At 37.1% G+C, this 18254-nt stretch overlaps 2 protein-coding genes across 2 annotated transcripts in view; both read left to right on the forward strand.

Moving 5' to 3' along the window:
- Positions 1–18254, forward strand: part of FN1 (fibronectin 1) — a 351744-nt gene that overhangs the window by 317354 nt on the left and 16136 nt on the right. The window lies entirely within an intron of this gene.
- Positions 1–18254, forward strand: part of ABCA12 (ATP binding cassette subfamily A member 12) — a 181127-nt gene that overhangs the window by 77556 nt on the left and 85317 nt on the right. The window contains exons 8-11 of the mRNA XM_066279669.1: positions 4922–5034; positions 9428–9503; positions 12651–12769; positions 14038–14144. Coding sequence (XP_066135766.1) covers positions 4922–5034; positions 9428–9503; positions 12651–12769; positions 14038–14144 — 415 coding nt within the window. The remainder of the gene's footprint in view (positions 1–4921; positions 5035–9427; positions 9504–12650; positions 12770–14037; positions 14145–18254) is intronic.

Below are 18254 nucleotides of genomic sequence, written 5' to 3' on the forward strand. Positions count from 1 at the left end.
GAGTCTTCTCATCTTCTTTGAAAGGCTTCCAAGAGCTTGTTTATTCAAAGACCTCATAATAAGCCTTTTGTTGATAAATTAATCTCATTTAATCCTCACAACAGTGCTTTGAGATTGAGACAATAGATATCTCCATTTTTTAGAAGAGGAAACAAACCCTTCTGGAAGTCATATGACTTCCCTAAAGCTCTACAATCAGTAAGTGGCAAAGGCAGGACCTGAACTCAAGGAATTTGAGCCCTGTACTCTTTCCACAATAGCATGTCATAACTAATTTGCAGAAGGAACATTATTTAGGAAATTTGATTCTCTAGATTGGTTCTCATTTTGGCACTTAGGGATATTTTCACTTGCCCAAAATATTTACACTTGATCTTTTTCCTCCTATTTATAGTCTATCTTAGAAAACAACCAGGTAAATCAATTAAAGGAGAAGAGAGATTGTTTGAGTATATAGCATAGCAAAAAAAGAGAGTAAAATAAATATTTAGACTGCAGTAAAATATCACTACACACTCACCAGAATGGGTAAAAATTTTAAAGATGAACAACTGCAATTGTTGACAAGAATGTAGAGTAAATAGAACTCTCATACATTGCTAGTTAGAATGTAAAGTGATATAACCATTTTTGAAAACAGTGTGATAAATTCTAGTGAAGTTAACAGTTAACAGTAGATTTGTATGATATAGTTTTCTATTCTTGGGTATTTACTCAAAGAAAATGAAAACATTGCCACATGAAAATTTGCATGCTACTGCTTATAGCAGATTTATTTATAATAGCTAAAAGTGGAGAATAAAGAAATATTTATAAGCAGGTGGCAAAAAAATTATAGTTTATTTCTACATTGGAATTACTCAACAACAAATAAACAAATTACTGAATCATACAACAAGATGAATAAATCTTATGAATATTATGCTGGTAAAAGAACCCAGACATCCCACTCTCCTAAAAAAGAGAAAATACCCATACTGGATGTGTAGATATTATATTCATTTAAATGAAGTTCTCAAATTGAAAACTTAATTTATAGTGTTTGAAATCAGACCAGTGCACGCTGGAGCAACTATTGGGAGTATGAGGAAATTGGGGGAGGGACCAAAATGCTTTATACATTGCTAGCATGCTGTGGCTACCTCACTATATAAATTTGGCAAAACTTATTGAACTATAACTGAGGTGCATCATATTGTATGTGAATTATACCTTAATGAAATGTGGTTAAAAAAACAACAAATAAAAAATAAAAATCCTATAAAATAATATTCAGTAGAAAGTAAAATACCTAAAAATAGTTTAGGGTCAAAGTAAATGAAGAAATAATAAATAAATAAATAAATAAACAAAACGAACACTTTAGGCATTATTTTTATGGAGTATATTGTATAGCAAGGATGTTGTACTATGGCCATTTTGGTTTTCTTAAAATCAAAAATAAAATTATTGTGGATTATAGCATACAGAGTTTGCTGTCACTAATGGTTATAAATTTTATAAACCAGACTCTATAGTAATGAAGAAGAAAAAAGGAGTAGCTTAAAGTTATTTTTAAAGTAGATGGCATTTGACTTTTAATGAATCAGAACAACTCTTTTTTTAAAGTAATATATAAAATTGCTAATTTATATATTCATTCTTTTAAATATAACTCCCAGCCATATATATATGGTTTTGACTTAGGCAACTGAATTTTTTACTTTATTTGATTTTAATTACTTTAAAGTTTAAACACTTGACACTTGATACAGTAACTGGTTAATCTTTTAGTGTGTTCAGAACAGAGTGGGTACAGTGAACCTACTTTTTCACCTGCAAATGTTGTAAAATCTAAATACAGATTAAGTATTTTTAAATGACAATTTAAGTGTAAAAATGCATGGTGAATTTTGAAGACTTAGTACAATAAAAGACAAAATGTTTCATTATAATTTTATGTTGATTAAATGTTAAAACAATATATTTTGGATGTACTGGATTAAGTAAAATATGTTATTGGAATTAATTTTTGTAATGTGACTACTAGAAAATATAAAATTGTATATGTGGCTTGCATTATATTTCTGTTAGAAAGCCCATGATAAACCATTTTTAAAGTTAAAACTTCTTTACTATTGTTATTAAACCGAGTATCATTAAAAGCCACAATTTCCTCACAAATAACTATATTTTATCACCAAATTATAGTTTCATTGGTTTATCTTACTCTATGAACCCCATAACAATTTTCATCATTTTCTCCAACAACTTTAAGTTGTAAGTTGTTGTGTAATGAAATTACCAAAACTAAATTATATAATGTCAACGTTATGACAGAAATTAGCAAAAAATGAGCAATTGCTGAAAATCAAGAGTATATAAAAATATTCATTAATTTTACCATTTATGAAGAAGCTGTGCTGAGATGTGAATCACAAAACCCTTTTTAAAATTATATTTATTTGTGAGACAGCTTGTTTGAGGGTAACTTCTGTTTTTATATGAACACCAGGAAAAATATCTATAAAGTAAAATGAAAATATTCTGATTGTTGATTCTGATAAAATCTAAGGATTTTAGAGAGAATGGGGGGCCAGGTGTCATTATTATTAGTAAGTTATGTTTTGTTGGATAAAAATGAATTAAGCCTACTAACACTTTATTAATGCTAATATATAACAACAAGGCTGACAGTTTTAATGATAGTGCCAAGTATTCAGTCTTTGAAGGTGTTTCTCTGGGACAATAGATGAGGGAAGTCAGGCAGTGGGTCACACTGGGAGAAGGCTGGCAGAGATCTAGGACCTGCGACTGTTTAATTGGTTACCGTGGTCACAAGGGTTCAGAAATAACTGAAGACCGAGAACCAGGAGATTCTTGGGGCAAATATGTATAAAAATGCCTGAGGTATTGACTGTTATGTATACAGAGCAGAGATGAAAGTAGTAGAGCAACATCTCTATGGCCAAACACACAGCTGGCATAACAAATTAACGATGCCCGTGGGCTCTGTGCAAAAATGTTCTGCCCTCCGCCTCCCGCATAGTGTTAGGGCAGAGTCTCTGTGCCGGAGGCGAGATGTTGAGTTTAAGGAACATAAGCTTTGAAATGAGATAGAACCAGCTCTCTTTATTAACTGATAAAACTGAGAAAGTTATTTAACTTTTTCAACTTTAGTTGTCCCGTCTTCAAAACAGGCAAATGATCTTGACATTATGGACTTATTACAGAACTAAGTGAAATCATATATATGTATGTATATTGATGGACAAATATATCCAAATGTATATGGATATCCTAATATTATAGTAGAAACTAGAAAAAACTCAAAATTTCACACTCTAAATATAGCTTTTATTCATAGTTAGAAAGCTAAAGTTAAAATAATCTTAATCAAAATATTAAAAATTCTAAATATATTGTAGAATACCATAAACGTATATGCATATATTGTGTCTAATGCTAGAGTGAGCCTTCAGTTGGCTGAGACACATAGGGAAAAACTATTAGCTAATTTGTACTACATTTAACTTTATAATGGCAAATTGTTAACAAAACCTTTTGGTCTGGTAACTACCCTTGTAAATTAAAACATTGCTTTAGCTTTGATCATTGGTAAAAAAAATCACAGTATTTGTGAAATTCAGACTTAACATGTACAATACCAGCATTTTTTTAATATTCTAATAACAAAAAGGGAATTGCATTTTTTTTTGTATTTTTCTGAAGCTGGAAACGGGGAGAGACAGTCAGACAGACTCCCGCATGCGCCCCACCGGGATCCACCCGGCACGCCCACCAGGAGCGATGCTCTGCCCACCAGGGGGCGATGCACTGCCCCTCCGGGCATCGCTCTGTCGCAACCAGAGCCACTCCAGCGCCTGGGGCAGAGGCCAAGGAGCCATCCCCAGCACCCGGGCCATCTTTGCTCCAATGGAGCCTTGGCTGCGGGAGGGGAAGAGAGAGACAGAGAGGAAGGAGAGGGGGAGGGGTGGAGAAGCAGATGGGTGCTTCTCCTGTGTGCCCTGGCCGGGAATCGAACCCAGGACTTCTGCACGCCAGGCCGACGCTCTACCACTGAGCTAACTGGCCAGGGCTGGGAATTGCATTTCTTAAGTAGCTAGTTGCTTTTTAGAAATATGAATTGAACTCAAGCATAAGTGAATTCGCTGATGGCTCGTTTCCAGTGCAGACTGACCATCTTATTGGTGACATAATAATCGTGGGAAGACAGTGCCAGTCAGTCTAGATGTTCATTTTGAGCTTCTGCCGGAGCAGTGTCTGCGGGCCACTTAGAGAACGGAATGCAGTCTTTAACTAGGGCAAGCTCCTTTTATTTTTTCAAAAACATTGCCATTTATTTAATAAGAGATAAATATTTATCAAATGATTAAATAATAATTATTCCTGAAACTAGGTCCTTTATCTGGGTGTGATTTCTATTTTTTTTGGGGGGGGGGAGTGACATAGGTTAATAGTATTATATAGGTTTCAAGTGTACATTTCTATGATACACGATTTATATATTGCATTGTGGGCATGATGTTTAGTGAAAATAATTGCCAATGTTTAATTTTTTCCTTTACTAAACAAAAAGAAAGTGCTGTCCTTTCATTGGAAGTAACTATTTCCTAATCGCTTATCTTTACGTCTTAACTGTAGCAAGTGGAGTGACTTCACTCCCTTGCTTTCAGGCATTTGAGCGCCGCGGCTTTAGAATCCTGGCAACGTGAAGTGCTCTGTCTGGTTCATGAACATTTTGTTGAGATTTTGTGCATGAGCAGGCAAACAAGTAATTAAACAACAAAAGCAGCAGCTTGTCTTTTTATGTTATAAAAAAAAATTTCTATACTGTAGACGTTTTCTCTTTGAATAACCTTTTGTTTCTGTCTGCAAACCTTGAAATGCAGTTTGGTTTAATTGTTTTTTGACTCGTTAGTGCACTCCTGGTGGTCCAGAAGGTTTATCCACACGTCACAACTAACGAAGGTTTCCGAACTGTCCATAAATCTGTTAAACATCTGCTGTACACTCTGAACTCCCCAGCTCAAGGTATTGTATTTCCATCTCACCGTATTCGGTTCTGTGTCACAAGGGCTGCTAGAAATAGTATAAACGAGTGCAATGTAAGCCATTGTTTATGGCTGATACTGTTCTTAGGTGGGGGTATATGTGAGGATGGAATTGGACATCAGGCTAATCCCACTGTAGAGAAAAGGAGAAAGGGTCAGAAAAGACACTTTGACTTTTGAGGGTTTTTATTGAGGTGAAAAGGGTCTCTCAGCTTGTAAAACTATGTTTATACTTAGTATGGAAAATAAATATTAGGAGTAAGCCTCAATAAATAGATTTCTACAGGTATTTTTTGGAACAAAATCCTATAATAAATTGCAGAATTTTTGCCCTAGTTTCCAAAGTTTGGCTTTTTTAATCAGGATGAATCTTTTACTGGTAAAGAGATACCTTCCTCAACCAGCCATTTTGAAAATGCATGATGGACTTTGGAGCATGAATAGATGGGTATAAATCTACTGTCCACCTCAGTAAGAAGGCTATAGCTTGCTGCTAGTGAATCAGAAAATATTAGCTTTTCATACATATAACAGCACCATATACCATACACATTGAAATACACAACATATACACACAGAGAGATTGAGGGCTGTAAGAAATCCATCCCTATTTCCGAAGTAAAATGTTTGGTTAGCATTTAGAATAAATTTAGATTTAGGTTTTCTCAACTGACTTTGTCAGCCTTTGAATGCGTGGATTTTATCTTTGGCTTATAAATAAGCATCCTGAGAACATCAGGTCACAAGTTGATTGTTCATTGTCAGGTCTTGAACCATTAGTTTTCATATGAAAATCAGGTTTGGAAAGGCTTTGAAGAATTCTCTCTGGAGGGTCTTACATACTCAAGGATACCAATTTCTGTTAGTCAAGAGTATTTTGTATATCTACAATTATAGAATTAATGACTAGTTTGCAGGATTGTTGTTCAATTCAAGGTCCTAAAGAACATCCCTAATGTTCTTTAGGAAACAAACTGATGAACAAAACAGAAACAGAGGCATGGATAGATGGAACAGACTGACAGCTGTCAGAGGTGGGGGTTTAGGGACCTGGATGGTAAAAGGTGAAGGGATTAAGCAAAAGAAAAAAACATATATATAATATATATAAATATATTTAAGACATAGCCACAGACAACTGTGTAGTGATAGCCCGAAGGAAATAAGGGTGGGAGGGAGGTAGAGGTAGGCAAAGGGAAGGAAAATGAGGCTGAAGGAGACCGCTTAGGGTGATGGGCACACGATGCAAGGTGCAGTGATGTTTCATTGAGTTGCACACCTGAACCTGTACCCCAATAATTTTAATAAAAATAAATAAATAAATATCAATATTTTAAAAAAATAAAAATAATAAAAGAACAGTAGGGAAGGAAAGGTTTAACCTTTTTAAAAAGTCCAAGCCAGCCCCGGCCGGTTGGTTCAGTGGTAGAGCGTCAGCCTGGCATGCGGATATCACTGGTTTGATTCCCGGTCAGGACACACAGGAGAAGTGCCCATCTGCTTCTCCACCCCTCCCCCTGCTTCACGTGCTCTCCTACAGCCATGGCTCGATTGGTTTGAGTGAGTTGGCCTGGATGCTGAGGATGGCCCCATGACCTCTGCCTGAGGCACTAAAAAATGGCTCCATTTCTAAGCAACAGAGCATCTGACCACCCCTAGTGGGCTTGCCGGGTGGATACCAGTTGGAGCCCATGCAGGAGTCTATCTCTGCCTCCCTCCTCTCACTAAAATACAAACAAACAAACAAACAGTCCAGGTCTGAAAAACAGACAAGCACTAACAAACACCAATTATTTCCTATTTCCTTTTATATTGCTTTTTAAAGTCTTGAAAACTTCAAGTTTTTCCTTACCACTCTTTCCCTTTTCATTTCAGACTCACACCTTGTAATTAATTAAAGAGATAAGGTTAAAAAAATGTTTCACAAAGAATAAAAGCTCATCAGTGCTTTAGAAGCCAGAAAAGTAAGCAGCACTTCCTATTAACTGAGGCACAGACCATTTTACCTGGTGAACAGTAGAACTCAGTGTTTCTGTGTTTGACAATAGCCATGTTTCATGTCTCATGAGCTCTTTGCTAGATGGCCTCACTCATATTTACTCAATGGGACAAATACACACTTGATTCTAGGGTATTTTATGCAAGTACCTGCCACCACCAAACCTCAGAATGTCTCTACTTTCAGTCACTGATGGAGTTTGACTCATTGTTTCCGACTCCTTCAACATGATGAATTGCTCCTCATCCATCCCCTCATTCCTCTCCACATTGACTTCTACAAGCTCCTCAACCCCATTTCTATCTGTGATTCAACTTCGATTATGAACACACTCCAGGAGCTTACTCAACAACCGTGAAAATAGGAAGATATATCAAACACATGGGAAGAGGGTTCTCTCCTAACTTCCTGTCTTAAGAAATCTAAGTCTCAGCTGTGCCCACTGAGGATCCCTACTTCACAGTTTAGTATTTAGAATTTTCATTTATAAACACTGAATTTTGAGAGCAAAGCTCACCTTTGTAACTCATTGAAGTTTGCTCTTTTGCAAAGTAATAAATGATATGAAATTAGTTCTTTAACTGAAAAGTCATTCTTAATGGTGAAAAGAGGTTATCTGTGCTCTAGATTTCTTTCTATGTCTGTGGGTACCATTTACGAATATGCCTAATTCTTTAAATAAAGTAAAATCTCACTTTGTAAAGGTCTGTAACATTTCCCACTTTATTAATGCCTATTTAATGCCATGTTTTTTCCAAGATACATCATAGTCTAAAAGAAAAATTGGCCAGAGGGAAAGGTGCCTACTCACATTGGGGTCAAGTCTCTCATTGATATGACAAAGTTAATTTCTATTAGTTACACATGTTAATAGCTTGATGAGAAAGAAACTTCACGCCACATATTATACAAATGCCATTGTACCTGCTTAGTATCACCTTGGAGTTCAAAGTGAGAAAGACTTGGTCTTAAGAAAATGGTTTTATATATTTTAACATTGCAAAAGCATAAATCTCAACAGAGTCCTATCCTTAATTAGCCTCTGTATGGATGTCAATAAATAATTAACATTACCATTATTAGTTAGGTTTATTTTTTCTGCAGCTTGTTTGTAGTCCTTTAACTCACTAATGCATTGCTACCATTAGAGCAATAATATTTAGCAGCACCTTGAGCTGAACACAAGACAACTCCGCTCTACTGAACAGGAAAACTGAAAAAGCCACTCTGCCAGTTCCTAGGGCTAGTGCAAACTCAGACATGATTGATACAGAGAAAGATATAGAAGCCTTTAATTCTGTCATAGTCTTTCACACACGTGCTAATTTAACTAGACAGTGATCAGCACTGGAGAAGCATGGATAATTGCATAGCTGTACACTAGAACTTTTCAAAAAACTTTAGGACACACTAACTAGAAACAATGGCAGAGTTATTAATGCAGGTAGTAAAAACAATTGGGCCAGTGTTAAAAATGACAGCTCTGAAACGTACTGGCTTAGTAAGAAGGAATAACTAGTGACAGAGAGAAGACTGAAATAAGTGATATGGTTTTCTTAAAGGGGCTGAAGGAAAGCATTGGGTTTCTGATGTTTTTATTTATGCAGTCGCCATCTCAAGTATATATTTTCACTTCCAATTTTTCATGCGAATGGGATTGCACACTAACTCTTTAATGATACAATGTTTTGCAGCAAGTTGAATCGGCAACCTGTTTGACTTCTAGGGACAATGCTCAGTGTTAAATTAGATCTTCATGTATGGTTTTCATTAGACCCAACTTAGTGATTACCTTCCACACTCCAAGCCTTCATATTATTTGAGACCACGCAGAACAATTCTGTTAAAATTAGCCAATTTACATTCACAGCTGCATTCAATTGAAATCAGTGACTGCTTTTTGAAAGATGAAAAATATAAATTAGTGATGGCAGATGTTTCTAAGTTCTAGACAACTGAAGGCAAAGAAAACCTAGTGATCCATGACTGAAATGGGCTTTATTTGATTAACAAGTCACATGGCTGTCAATCTGCATTATAATATTCAGGAATTGTCTGTGCATATAGGTTTTGAGATTTAAAAAATGTAACAATTTGATGCATGAAGAAAAAGAATTTGTTAGACCTGTATCAACTTGATATTGAAATTGTTTTGATTGGTAGACATTTATTTCCTACAAATATCAGATATATTTTCAACAAAAAGAGCATAGCCATCATTTATAAAATCCTTTGGAGAAAAAAATCTGCAGATTTTCTGCCCCCCCCCTTTAATTTGTCCTGAATGATGTTGGCTAAGTTTTTTTTTTTTTTTTAAATAACTACTTTAAGGAAACATGTTAAATATTTACCCTTATAAATGTTATCACTTTAGGAGGCTCTGATAATGCAACACAGACGTGGAGTGAAGAAGATGGACGGTCCCTTTCCCCAAGCAGCCTGGCGGCACAGTAAGCCCTTCTCTGTTGCTTTGTCGGTCTGTTTCTAAATTGATGACAACTTGGCTGAAGCACGATTCCCAGACAGAATTCTTTTATGCGTGTGAGACTGTGGAATAGAACAGTCAACTATTGACGGGCCGAAGGAAAGGGTAGAGTTGAAGTGTAGTTGAAACTTTGTAAGGGACTCTTCTTTCAGTTATAAGACTGCGTCACCAGATCCCCTGTGTCGTATCTGGGGAGGTTCCCGTATGTCTAAAAGGAAAGTCTGGCTGGAGGCTCAGTTTTCAACTCTTTTCATGTTTTTCATCATGAAAAGTGGATAAGCCTCCAATTGTTTACATTACTCTTGGTTTCAAGTTTTTTAAAATCAAAGTATTTCTTATGCCCAGTCTAGGTAATGCAAAACATTTGTTTGCTTCGGTAGTATTTGGATAGCAAAACTGTTTATTTGGTAATTTGATGTTGGACTCTTATTAGGGCATGTAAACATGTTGTCCCAGAGACAGGCAGTGGAAGTGACAGCCGCAACCTTGGCTTTCAGGGGTCATTGTATCAGCAGTTCCCTGTAATAACTGTATCAGTCATGGTAGGCAATGCAGGCAGGTGCCTGTGGAGGCGGACTGAGGTAAGTTCCTGTATCAAGGGAGATTTAGAGACTACATGGCCTGTTACCTAAAGGTTGTTTAAGCCTGATAAATTGTACTACTGAAATTTTTCACTTTAGTCCCAAAGGATACATTTTTACGCTAATGGAAATTTATACAAATCAAAACAAATAGTGGGACGTATTTTGAACCATTAATTCCTTTTTCTAAGATAAAATTGATGCAGTTATTTATATTCTTCCTGTTATTTAATAAGACGTTCTCCAATTCTGGGTAATTCTAGGTGAAAGGCAACCACTTCCATAAACAACCCGCTCCTATTTCTGCTCCCCCTCTTCTCCTCTGAGTGGGCTGACCAGATGCCCCCCCCAGAGCAGTCGAGCAGCCTTGGAACCCCCCCCCACCAGGATGCCATGTTCCCATAACATTTGGGTGTCTTTTATAGCCATCAAAAATAATTTTTTAAAAAGCCTTGAGTTTAGACCACTGGATGGGGATTGCTAAGGCCAGCTGTCTCTTTCAGAGCCCGAGGCCTTCTGCCGCTGTGAATGCCAGCACTCTGGGCCGTACAGTCTGCAGCAAACATAGCTGCCGACAGTTTGCGGACGGTTCATTAGGAAGAATTTAATACTTTGAAGAGGATTCTTATTACTATTGATAAAATTAAGGAATTTCTTATCTTCAGACTTCCTTTCCATTCCCACTTTAAAATAATCCCAGTGTGGCAATACTTGGCATGCAATTAAAATTTTTTGGTCCAGAATTTTCTGAAGAAAGTGGCTCGAAAATATTTTTTCTCAGTTCTTCTCCCTCCTCATTAGTTTTGTTCTAAGGTTATTGTTTTTATTTGTGTGTGTGTGTGTGTGTGTGTGTGCGCGCGCGCACATGCATGCACACATCCACAAGTTCATTTTTTCTTTATTAAAAGGATTCTTGGGAAGTGGGTAGGATTATATATAAAAATCCATCAATTAGATAGTTTGAAGGAGTAATTGTATGTTTATGCCAAGGCAGTGGCACATAGATATGAAATCCTAATTTGGAGAATATATTAAATCCAACCACAAAAATCTTAATAAAATGTTCTTTGCGAAACCAAGAAAATGACACAGATGATGTTTCAAGGTCAGTTCTAGCACAGCAGTCTATTGTTTTAAGCTTGAAATCTTATCATGAGCACCTCTTGTGCATCTCCATTGAGAAGGCTAGGCCAATATTTTGCTGATGAGCACTGCAGCAGGATGGGAATGGCTCCATGCTGCATTAACTGTGACAGAAAGGAAGACAAACACAAAAGAAAGAAAAGCAGTATTGTGGGGAGAGTTTCTGGTCGAAATACGCCTAAGCAAAAGCAGGAGGGCTTGGGAATGGTTGCTATAAATTTTTTTAATATGAGGGCGATGGATTGTATTTAAATAAAGATCAGCCATCTGACCAATCAGTTATGCTCTGACCGCCAAGTTAGAGACTTTTTTTAAAACATAGATTAGTTTTTGAAGTTCCTCATGGATGCTGTATTGTTAACCCACTTCTAAACACCCTGAGATTCCTTTAATGTGAATGCAAGCCTTTTCCTTCATGTTGTCTACTTATGCCAGGATAAATCTCTTCCCTTAGTATTTGAAAATCAAAGTTAAACACATCAGACAAAACTAGTTAATCTGTGTATTGTACAGTTTGGTTCAAAGTAGATGGTCCCCAAATCAGCCATTGACATTTACTCTATCTCTGCTCCACCATAATAAAATTCAACAGCCGACATGAAAGGAAGACGTTATAAAATAAATAGAGGAACAGCCTCGCCCTGGAAGTGAAGGGCACGCATACCACGCATTTATCCATACCACACACTCATTCACTTCCATACATACGCCTCAGAAATCTCAGGCTATGTCCTCGTATGCCAGTCAAAAAGAAACCATAAAGCAGGTCGTTTGGGAACACTGAATTGGTTATTTTTTTTAAAAAAAAGGAACTAATACTGTTCAGTTGGATGCAACCCTTCAATTACAATGAAATAAATTTAAATTTATTCAGAGAATGTTATAGGTGTAAAAGCTCTAGCAGATCATCCAGCCCCCTGCTTCTCAACGGACAAGAGAAGAAAAGGAGGCCCAGTGTGAGTCTGCAAGGCTTGGAGGGAAAAGAAAAGAAGAAAGCGTGCAAGACTCACGGGACATACTTACAATGAAAAACTGTTGTTTATATGAACTTCAGATTTAATGAGAAGCTGTGTATTTTATCAGGCGCCCCTAGCCTGGTGATTATTTTTCTTTCCCGTAAATGTGGCTAAAAATGATCTTCATGTCACTTATGATTGGATATTACAATAATCAAATATAATGATAGCACCTGTGGAAAAGGCAAGTACTCAGAGCACCCAGAGCCATGCTGCCGCCGTGCAGCTGGGCTGGATGACCGGAGACATCCTGCTTCACAGCGTTTTAATGCGCCAGTCAACCCATGCCAGACAAGAAGGGGCTCCCGTGATCTCAAAATGGCTTTGCTTTATTCTATGACTTAATTTACATATTCTTTTCTGATTCTGTAGGCTCCTCATACTGGAAAACTTTGAAGACGCCCTCTTAAATATATCAGCAGATAGTCCCTATGTTCCTTACTTGGCATGTGTAAGAAATGTCACTGACAACTTGGCCAAGGGATCACAAGGTAACACTTCTCTAAACAGTCAAAGTGCTGCTCATGGTTCCTCATTCTGTTCTGGTCTGTTTTTGTAAGACATTTGCTTTAAAAAAGAAAGACAATTTAAAAATGTTAGTGTTTATATAACATTGATTTTTCAACCTTTTCATCTCGTGGCACACATAATTACTAAAATCCTACAGCACACCAAAAAAAAATATTTGTTGCTGATCTGACAAAAAAAAAATAGGTCTAATCTGATTCATTTACATCAGATGACTATTATTATTGTGTTTGCTGTTGTCATTTTTTTTATATGACAATCTAAGGGAAAAGAGGTCAGTGTCCCTGACTAAATAGTCAGGTGTTGCATGTCTTAAAAATTCTTGCAGCACAGGGATTGAAAGTCACTGCCATATGCATCAGTTTCAGTTTGGCGGTTTGACAGACGAAAGGAGAGTGTAATCACAGTAATATATTATTACTTCTCTTGCTGCTGCTAGTACCACTTGGCCACCTGGACAAACTTTCCTAAGGTCCAGAGTCATCAGAGGCTCCCCTCACCCTCCATGACACTTTCTATGCCCTTAAATAATCTTAGTTGTCAAAAAAATAAAGAAGACTGATAATATAGGCTTCCAAAAGCAGATATAAATTACATAAACAAAGGAATTTTTGTGGCAGGCTATTTATACTTCTTACCCTTACACACTTTATTTTCAGTTTTCAGCCTACCTGGGCAACCATAAAAATTGCAATTAATCAAATGTTTCTTTTCTTTTAAAGAGAAATTATTTATAGTCTCACATTTTAGAGAAGATAGATATTTACGTTTTCTACACCAGAAACAATGTTTAGCCTTAACGGGAAGCAAATAGCTCAACAAATAATCAAACATGGTCTGTGTTTAGCAGGCGTGAATTAATCAAGGTTGCAAGGGTATATTTGTGTCACAGTGATTACACAACCGATTCTCCCCCCAATTTTTCAACTTAATAATAGATCCAAAAGTCATAAATGAAGGCATATTCAATTCACAGAGAGCCAACATTCTTCAGCATTGTTTTTAGAAATATTTTTATCTCTAAGCAGAATATGTGAATATTTTTTAAATAATGAACTCCATAGCCTTCACGGTTCAAGGAAATGTTAAATTTTCACTTTTCTTATGTTTAGATTGAATTAGGCTATTATTTTAGAAAAAAATGATAAATTAAGATGAAGGCATCTCTCATATTGGTTTCCTAAATGAACTTGCAATTCACATAAGGTAACTCTTTTTCCCTCCTTTACAGAAAATTTAAGACTCCTGCAGTCTACAATTCAATTTAAAAAATATTTTCTTCAAAATGGTTCATATGAGGATTACTTCCCTTCACTTCCTGAAGTCCTAAAATCAAAAGTAAGCCCTGAAAGAAAAAAACAATAAATATAGAAACTTCTTGTTGTACTCTGGGAAGATGGCTTTTAGTTTAAGTTTTAAATCTGTACCTTCAGACCGTATTTCCCCATGTATAAGACGCATCTTTTAAAAAAAAAATTGAGGGTCTAAAAACTGGGTGTGTCTTCTACAGTGATTGTAGAAGTGTGGCATTCCAAATGCCATAGAGGGAACTGAGGATGAGGCAATATATGAAGACAGTGATTTGTCATCAGACACAGATGAGGACCAGCTAATGGATGGGAGTTTTGACAGTGATGAGGATTTGTATGAATTTTATGATGAATAAAACTTGAGTTCAATAACTTTATCTAATACCCTTCTTTTCAAATTTTGGTCCCCAAAATTAAGGTGCATCTTATATACATGGGAGCATCTTATCCGTGGGGAAATTCGGTAAATACTGGTCCTGTTTGGATTTTAGAGTCATGCTGGAAAAGGGTGGTGGGAGTGTGCTGCTGTGACATGATGACACTTTGTTTTCAGTAGTGGAAGTCTTTGCAGGAAATGACCCATTAAAGCCGCATTACAGTGTGCATACACATAAAAGAATGACTAATAATATAGTTATCTCGTGAAGCCTCATGATTTGAAAAACATTCATAATGTTATTTCTAATTTGAGTCATCCTTGGTTTTTTAAACTATAAAATTTGATTTCGAAAGCTCATGTTTTAGACTCCACAGTGTACAGAAAAAGAAATCTCATAAATTGACTTCCCTTATTTTTATTAGTGAACCTATAGGAAGAACCTAATGACTCATATTAAACTGTAGGACATTGAATAAAGGGGAGAAAGCAACAAAAAATGTAAAACTCTGCAGTTTGTCTGAACGGGTTCATGCTTATTTGTCTATTGTTCTCTGTTTAGCTCACACATATAGTATGCAGGTTATCGGGAAATTCACTTCGTTTCTTAAATAACCCTATTAAAGTTTGAAAACAGCTTTCCTAGTAAGAACAGCAGTTTAATTTGATTTATGCGGCCAGGAATAAAGTAAAATTAGAACTGGTTTATTCAGGGCAAGCAAGATGACTTACTATGAAGTCAACATAGTATAATTAAGGAGGCATCCCAATCATATGCCCATGGATATTACAAATACGATGCTAGTTAGATTACCTACATTGTAGTCCTAGTCCTCAACACAAATCAAAATTTCTAATGTGCTTCATTTAGCACTATCTTCATTTGTTTGTGCAAATGAGAAGGAAGTTATGCATTCATCTGGAAAATTTCTATTCATCCTTCAAGGACAAGTTTAACTGTCATTCCGGTAATATTAAGCATATCGCCGTTTTCCCTGTTTCTCAGCTGGGATAATGACTTAGTGAGCATATAAAATTTATCTCTTCTATCATCCTATCCATCATCGGTGCTCCCATAATAGTAATCTGTTTCTTTAAGAGACATAATCTCTATCTGCAAAATCCTTAACACCAACTGGAAAAGATGGAAGTGCAGGCCAGCGATGATAACACAGTGAGACAAGTGCAGTGGTATGTGGACAGGCAGGCTTCCGTGCACAGAGGTGGTTAACGAAGTCAGATTGCAGGGGATGGAGGTGGAGACAAAACACGTCATGGAGCAGACAATGCTTAGGCCGAGTCTTGCAGGACTGGGTAGAATTAGGTTACAGTCCTACATTCCAGACATCGAGGCCTACACTTGTAAGAAGACAGAAGGTGTGACCCTAAAGGACAGATACAGGTTCCCTGGAGTGACGTGTCCGGGTTGGGCAGCAGGTGCCTAGGGGACAGGTAGGAAAGGGGGAGCTGAGGAACTGGGTCCAGACCCCAAAAGCCTCTCTGTGCTTAGTCAAAGGGTTTGAATCTGAGCCTGAAAACTGTGAATTTTAAGAAGGCGATATTTGCATTCAGAGAGAGATCTTTCTGGGAAAGTTATGGAAAATAGATTGGAGGAAGGCCAGATATCAGTGAGATTTGAAGGAATTTATACCAAAATTGAAACCTTGCTCTATGTCCGTGGCAGAGACTTAGACGGAAGAGACAGTGTCATGACAGCTGAGGGAGGCTGAGTGGACAGGAAGTGGCAGCCAGGGAGGTGTGAAGTGTAAGGAAGAGTCTCTGACAACGGGGAGATTCCTGGCTTTTGGAATTTATGACTTAGCACTATAATGCGTTGTGTATATAGGGTTCATTTTCCTCTCTAGAGTATGAACTCTGATTAAATTTTGTCTCTGCATCTCTAAAGCCCAAGCATATAGTAGGAGCTTGAGACTTGACTTTTGAATGTATAAGCAAATAAAGGTGTTAAAGTAGAGCCCTGGCGATGTAATTGCGTTACCTGAGCCATCACTCAGTGTAGTTCCCCACTTGCGAAGTAGCTGGGAAGTGCACAACATACACTAGGGAAATGGAAACAAAACATTCTCAATCATTTACTCTAATGAAATGGGACTGGAGCTAAGAATAACTTAAAACAGCATCCTCATTTTTAATAAACTGTTCCCCTAGAGGGTTCTACTGAAAAATTCTAGAAGCCACAAAGGTGAAAAAAATAAACTATAACTTGTCCCTTGGGTAGAAAATGTATTGTCATTTATAAAAGCATGACTGCTGTTTGCCACTGAGAGAGCCCATTCATTCCAAGACTGCAAGTTCCATAAGAAACATTGGTACGTCTACCCCTGTGCTGTCCTATCCTCAGCACCTGGCATGGAGTCTGACACATGGAAAATATTCATCACATATCATTAAAAGAAGGAAGACAAACTACTAGAGTTTTACATTAAGGGATGCTTTTACTTCTCTGCTTTGCCCTTCCTGGTAATTGGTACTCTGATCGCAATAGTCAGAGCCAGCCATTCCAAAACTCTCTTTATGGTATCTCTAAGAAGGTTTAGACTTTCCAAAATGTCAATTGCCTGCAATCTGTTGGCGACTTTTCCTTTGTTCCCACCCTCTGTTCTAGCCCTAATGTTCTACTTGAGAACTTTTATATTTTCTCTTCCCTGCATTGTCTATTTTACTCCTTTTTCTTTCCGGGCTCTTTGGTTGAAAGGATAACTTCATAACCGGGGAACTACAAACGAAGTAGATATTCCCCATATTGGACAGAAATAGGAAGAAAATGATATTTTTATTGTAACACTTTTATATTTTTAAATAGTCCCCTTCCCCCACTCAGAGGCCAGGAGTCTTGCTGTTTCACCATTTTTACTCACAGTATTTTGAGGTGTATACCATCATGTCACTTACAATTCTGATGCAGCTGTATTCGGGAACCATAGGCGCCGAGGAATTCGGTTGCAGGTGGGTGTGGAATTAGTTATGGGTCATCGTGCCAGTGTAGGCCTGCGCCCTGACTAGCCGGGTGGACCAGGGTGGTGGTAAAGGAGAGAGGGGCTCTACCCGAAGCTCGGACTAACCTGCAGTCTGGACTTGAAACACACCTTTGAAGAGAGAATAATAATTCTCTGAATTTATGTTGATTACTAATGACCCATATAGCTTCAGAATTTTAATGTGTGTGTGAACAAATGTTAGAAGACGGTAGTAAACAATGACAAATACGACAAATACTATATGGCCACCTTACTTACTGCTCCTTGGTAGGTGTGCCTCACAGTGCGTGCATACCACAGAATTGACCCTGAATTAAATTCTCACATCAGAGAACCAAATCCGCTTTAGTAACATGGTAGATTTCTGTTTCACTTCTATTACTTTTATCAAGCCAAGATTGTACTACATGAACTTTTCCTGATTTCTCATATATGTATGCTAAACTTGCAATTAAAAAACATATTTATATTTTGGTTTCTACTGATGCATAAAAGTCCTTCAAATTCACTACACCCTCAAATGCTCAATTAAAACAAATATATTGGGCTACCAGTATTTATCTTCTTAGTTAAGAAATGACTAAAATAGAAGTCACTGGAGGATGTGGCGAGAAGGCTTGGCTCCATTCATTAGAGTTTAATCATATATTCTATCTGGAAAACCGAAGGAACGAACAGAGTGGCAAACATGTACGAGTTACAGCGGGGAGATGGTTGGGTCTGATACACAATGGAAAATTTCTCACAGCAATAAGACTATGGA

The sequence above is a fragment of the Saccopteryx bilineata genome, chromosome 5 (genome assembly GCF_036850765.1).
Source record: "Saccopteryx bilineata isolate mSacBil1 chromosome 5, mSacBil1_pri_phased_curated, whole genome shotgun sequence".
NCBI classification, from domain to species: domain Eukaryota; kingdom Metazoa; phylum Chordata; class Mammalia; order Chiroptera; family Emballonuridae; genus Saccopteryx; species Saccopteryx bilineata.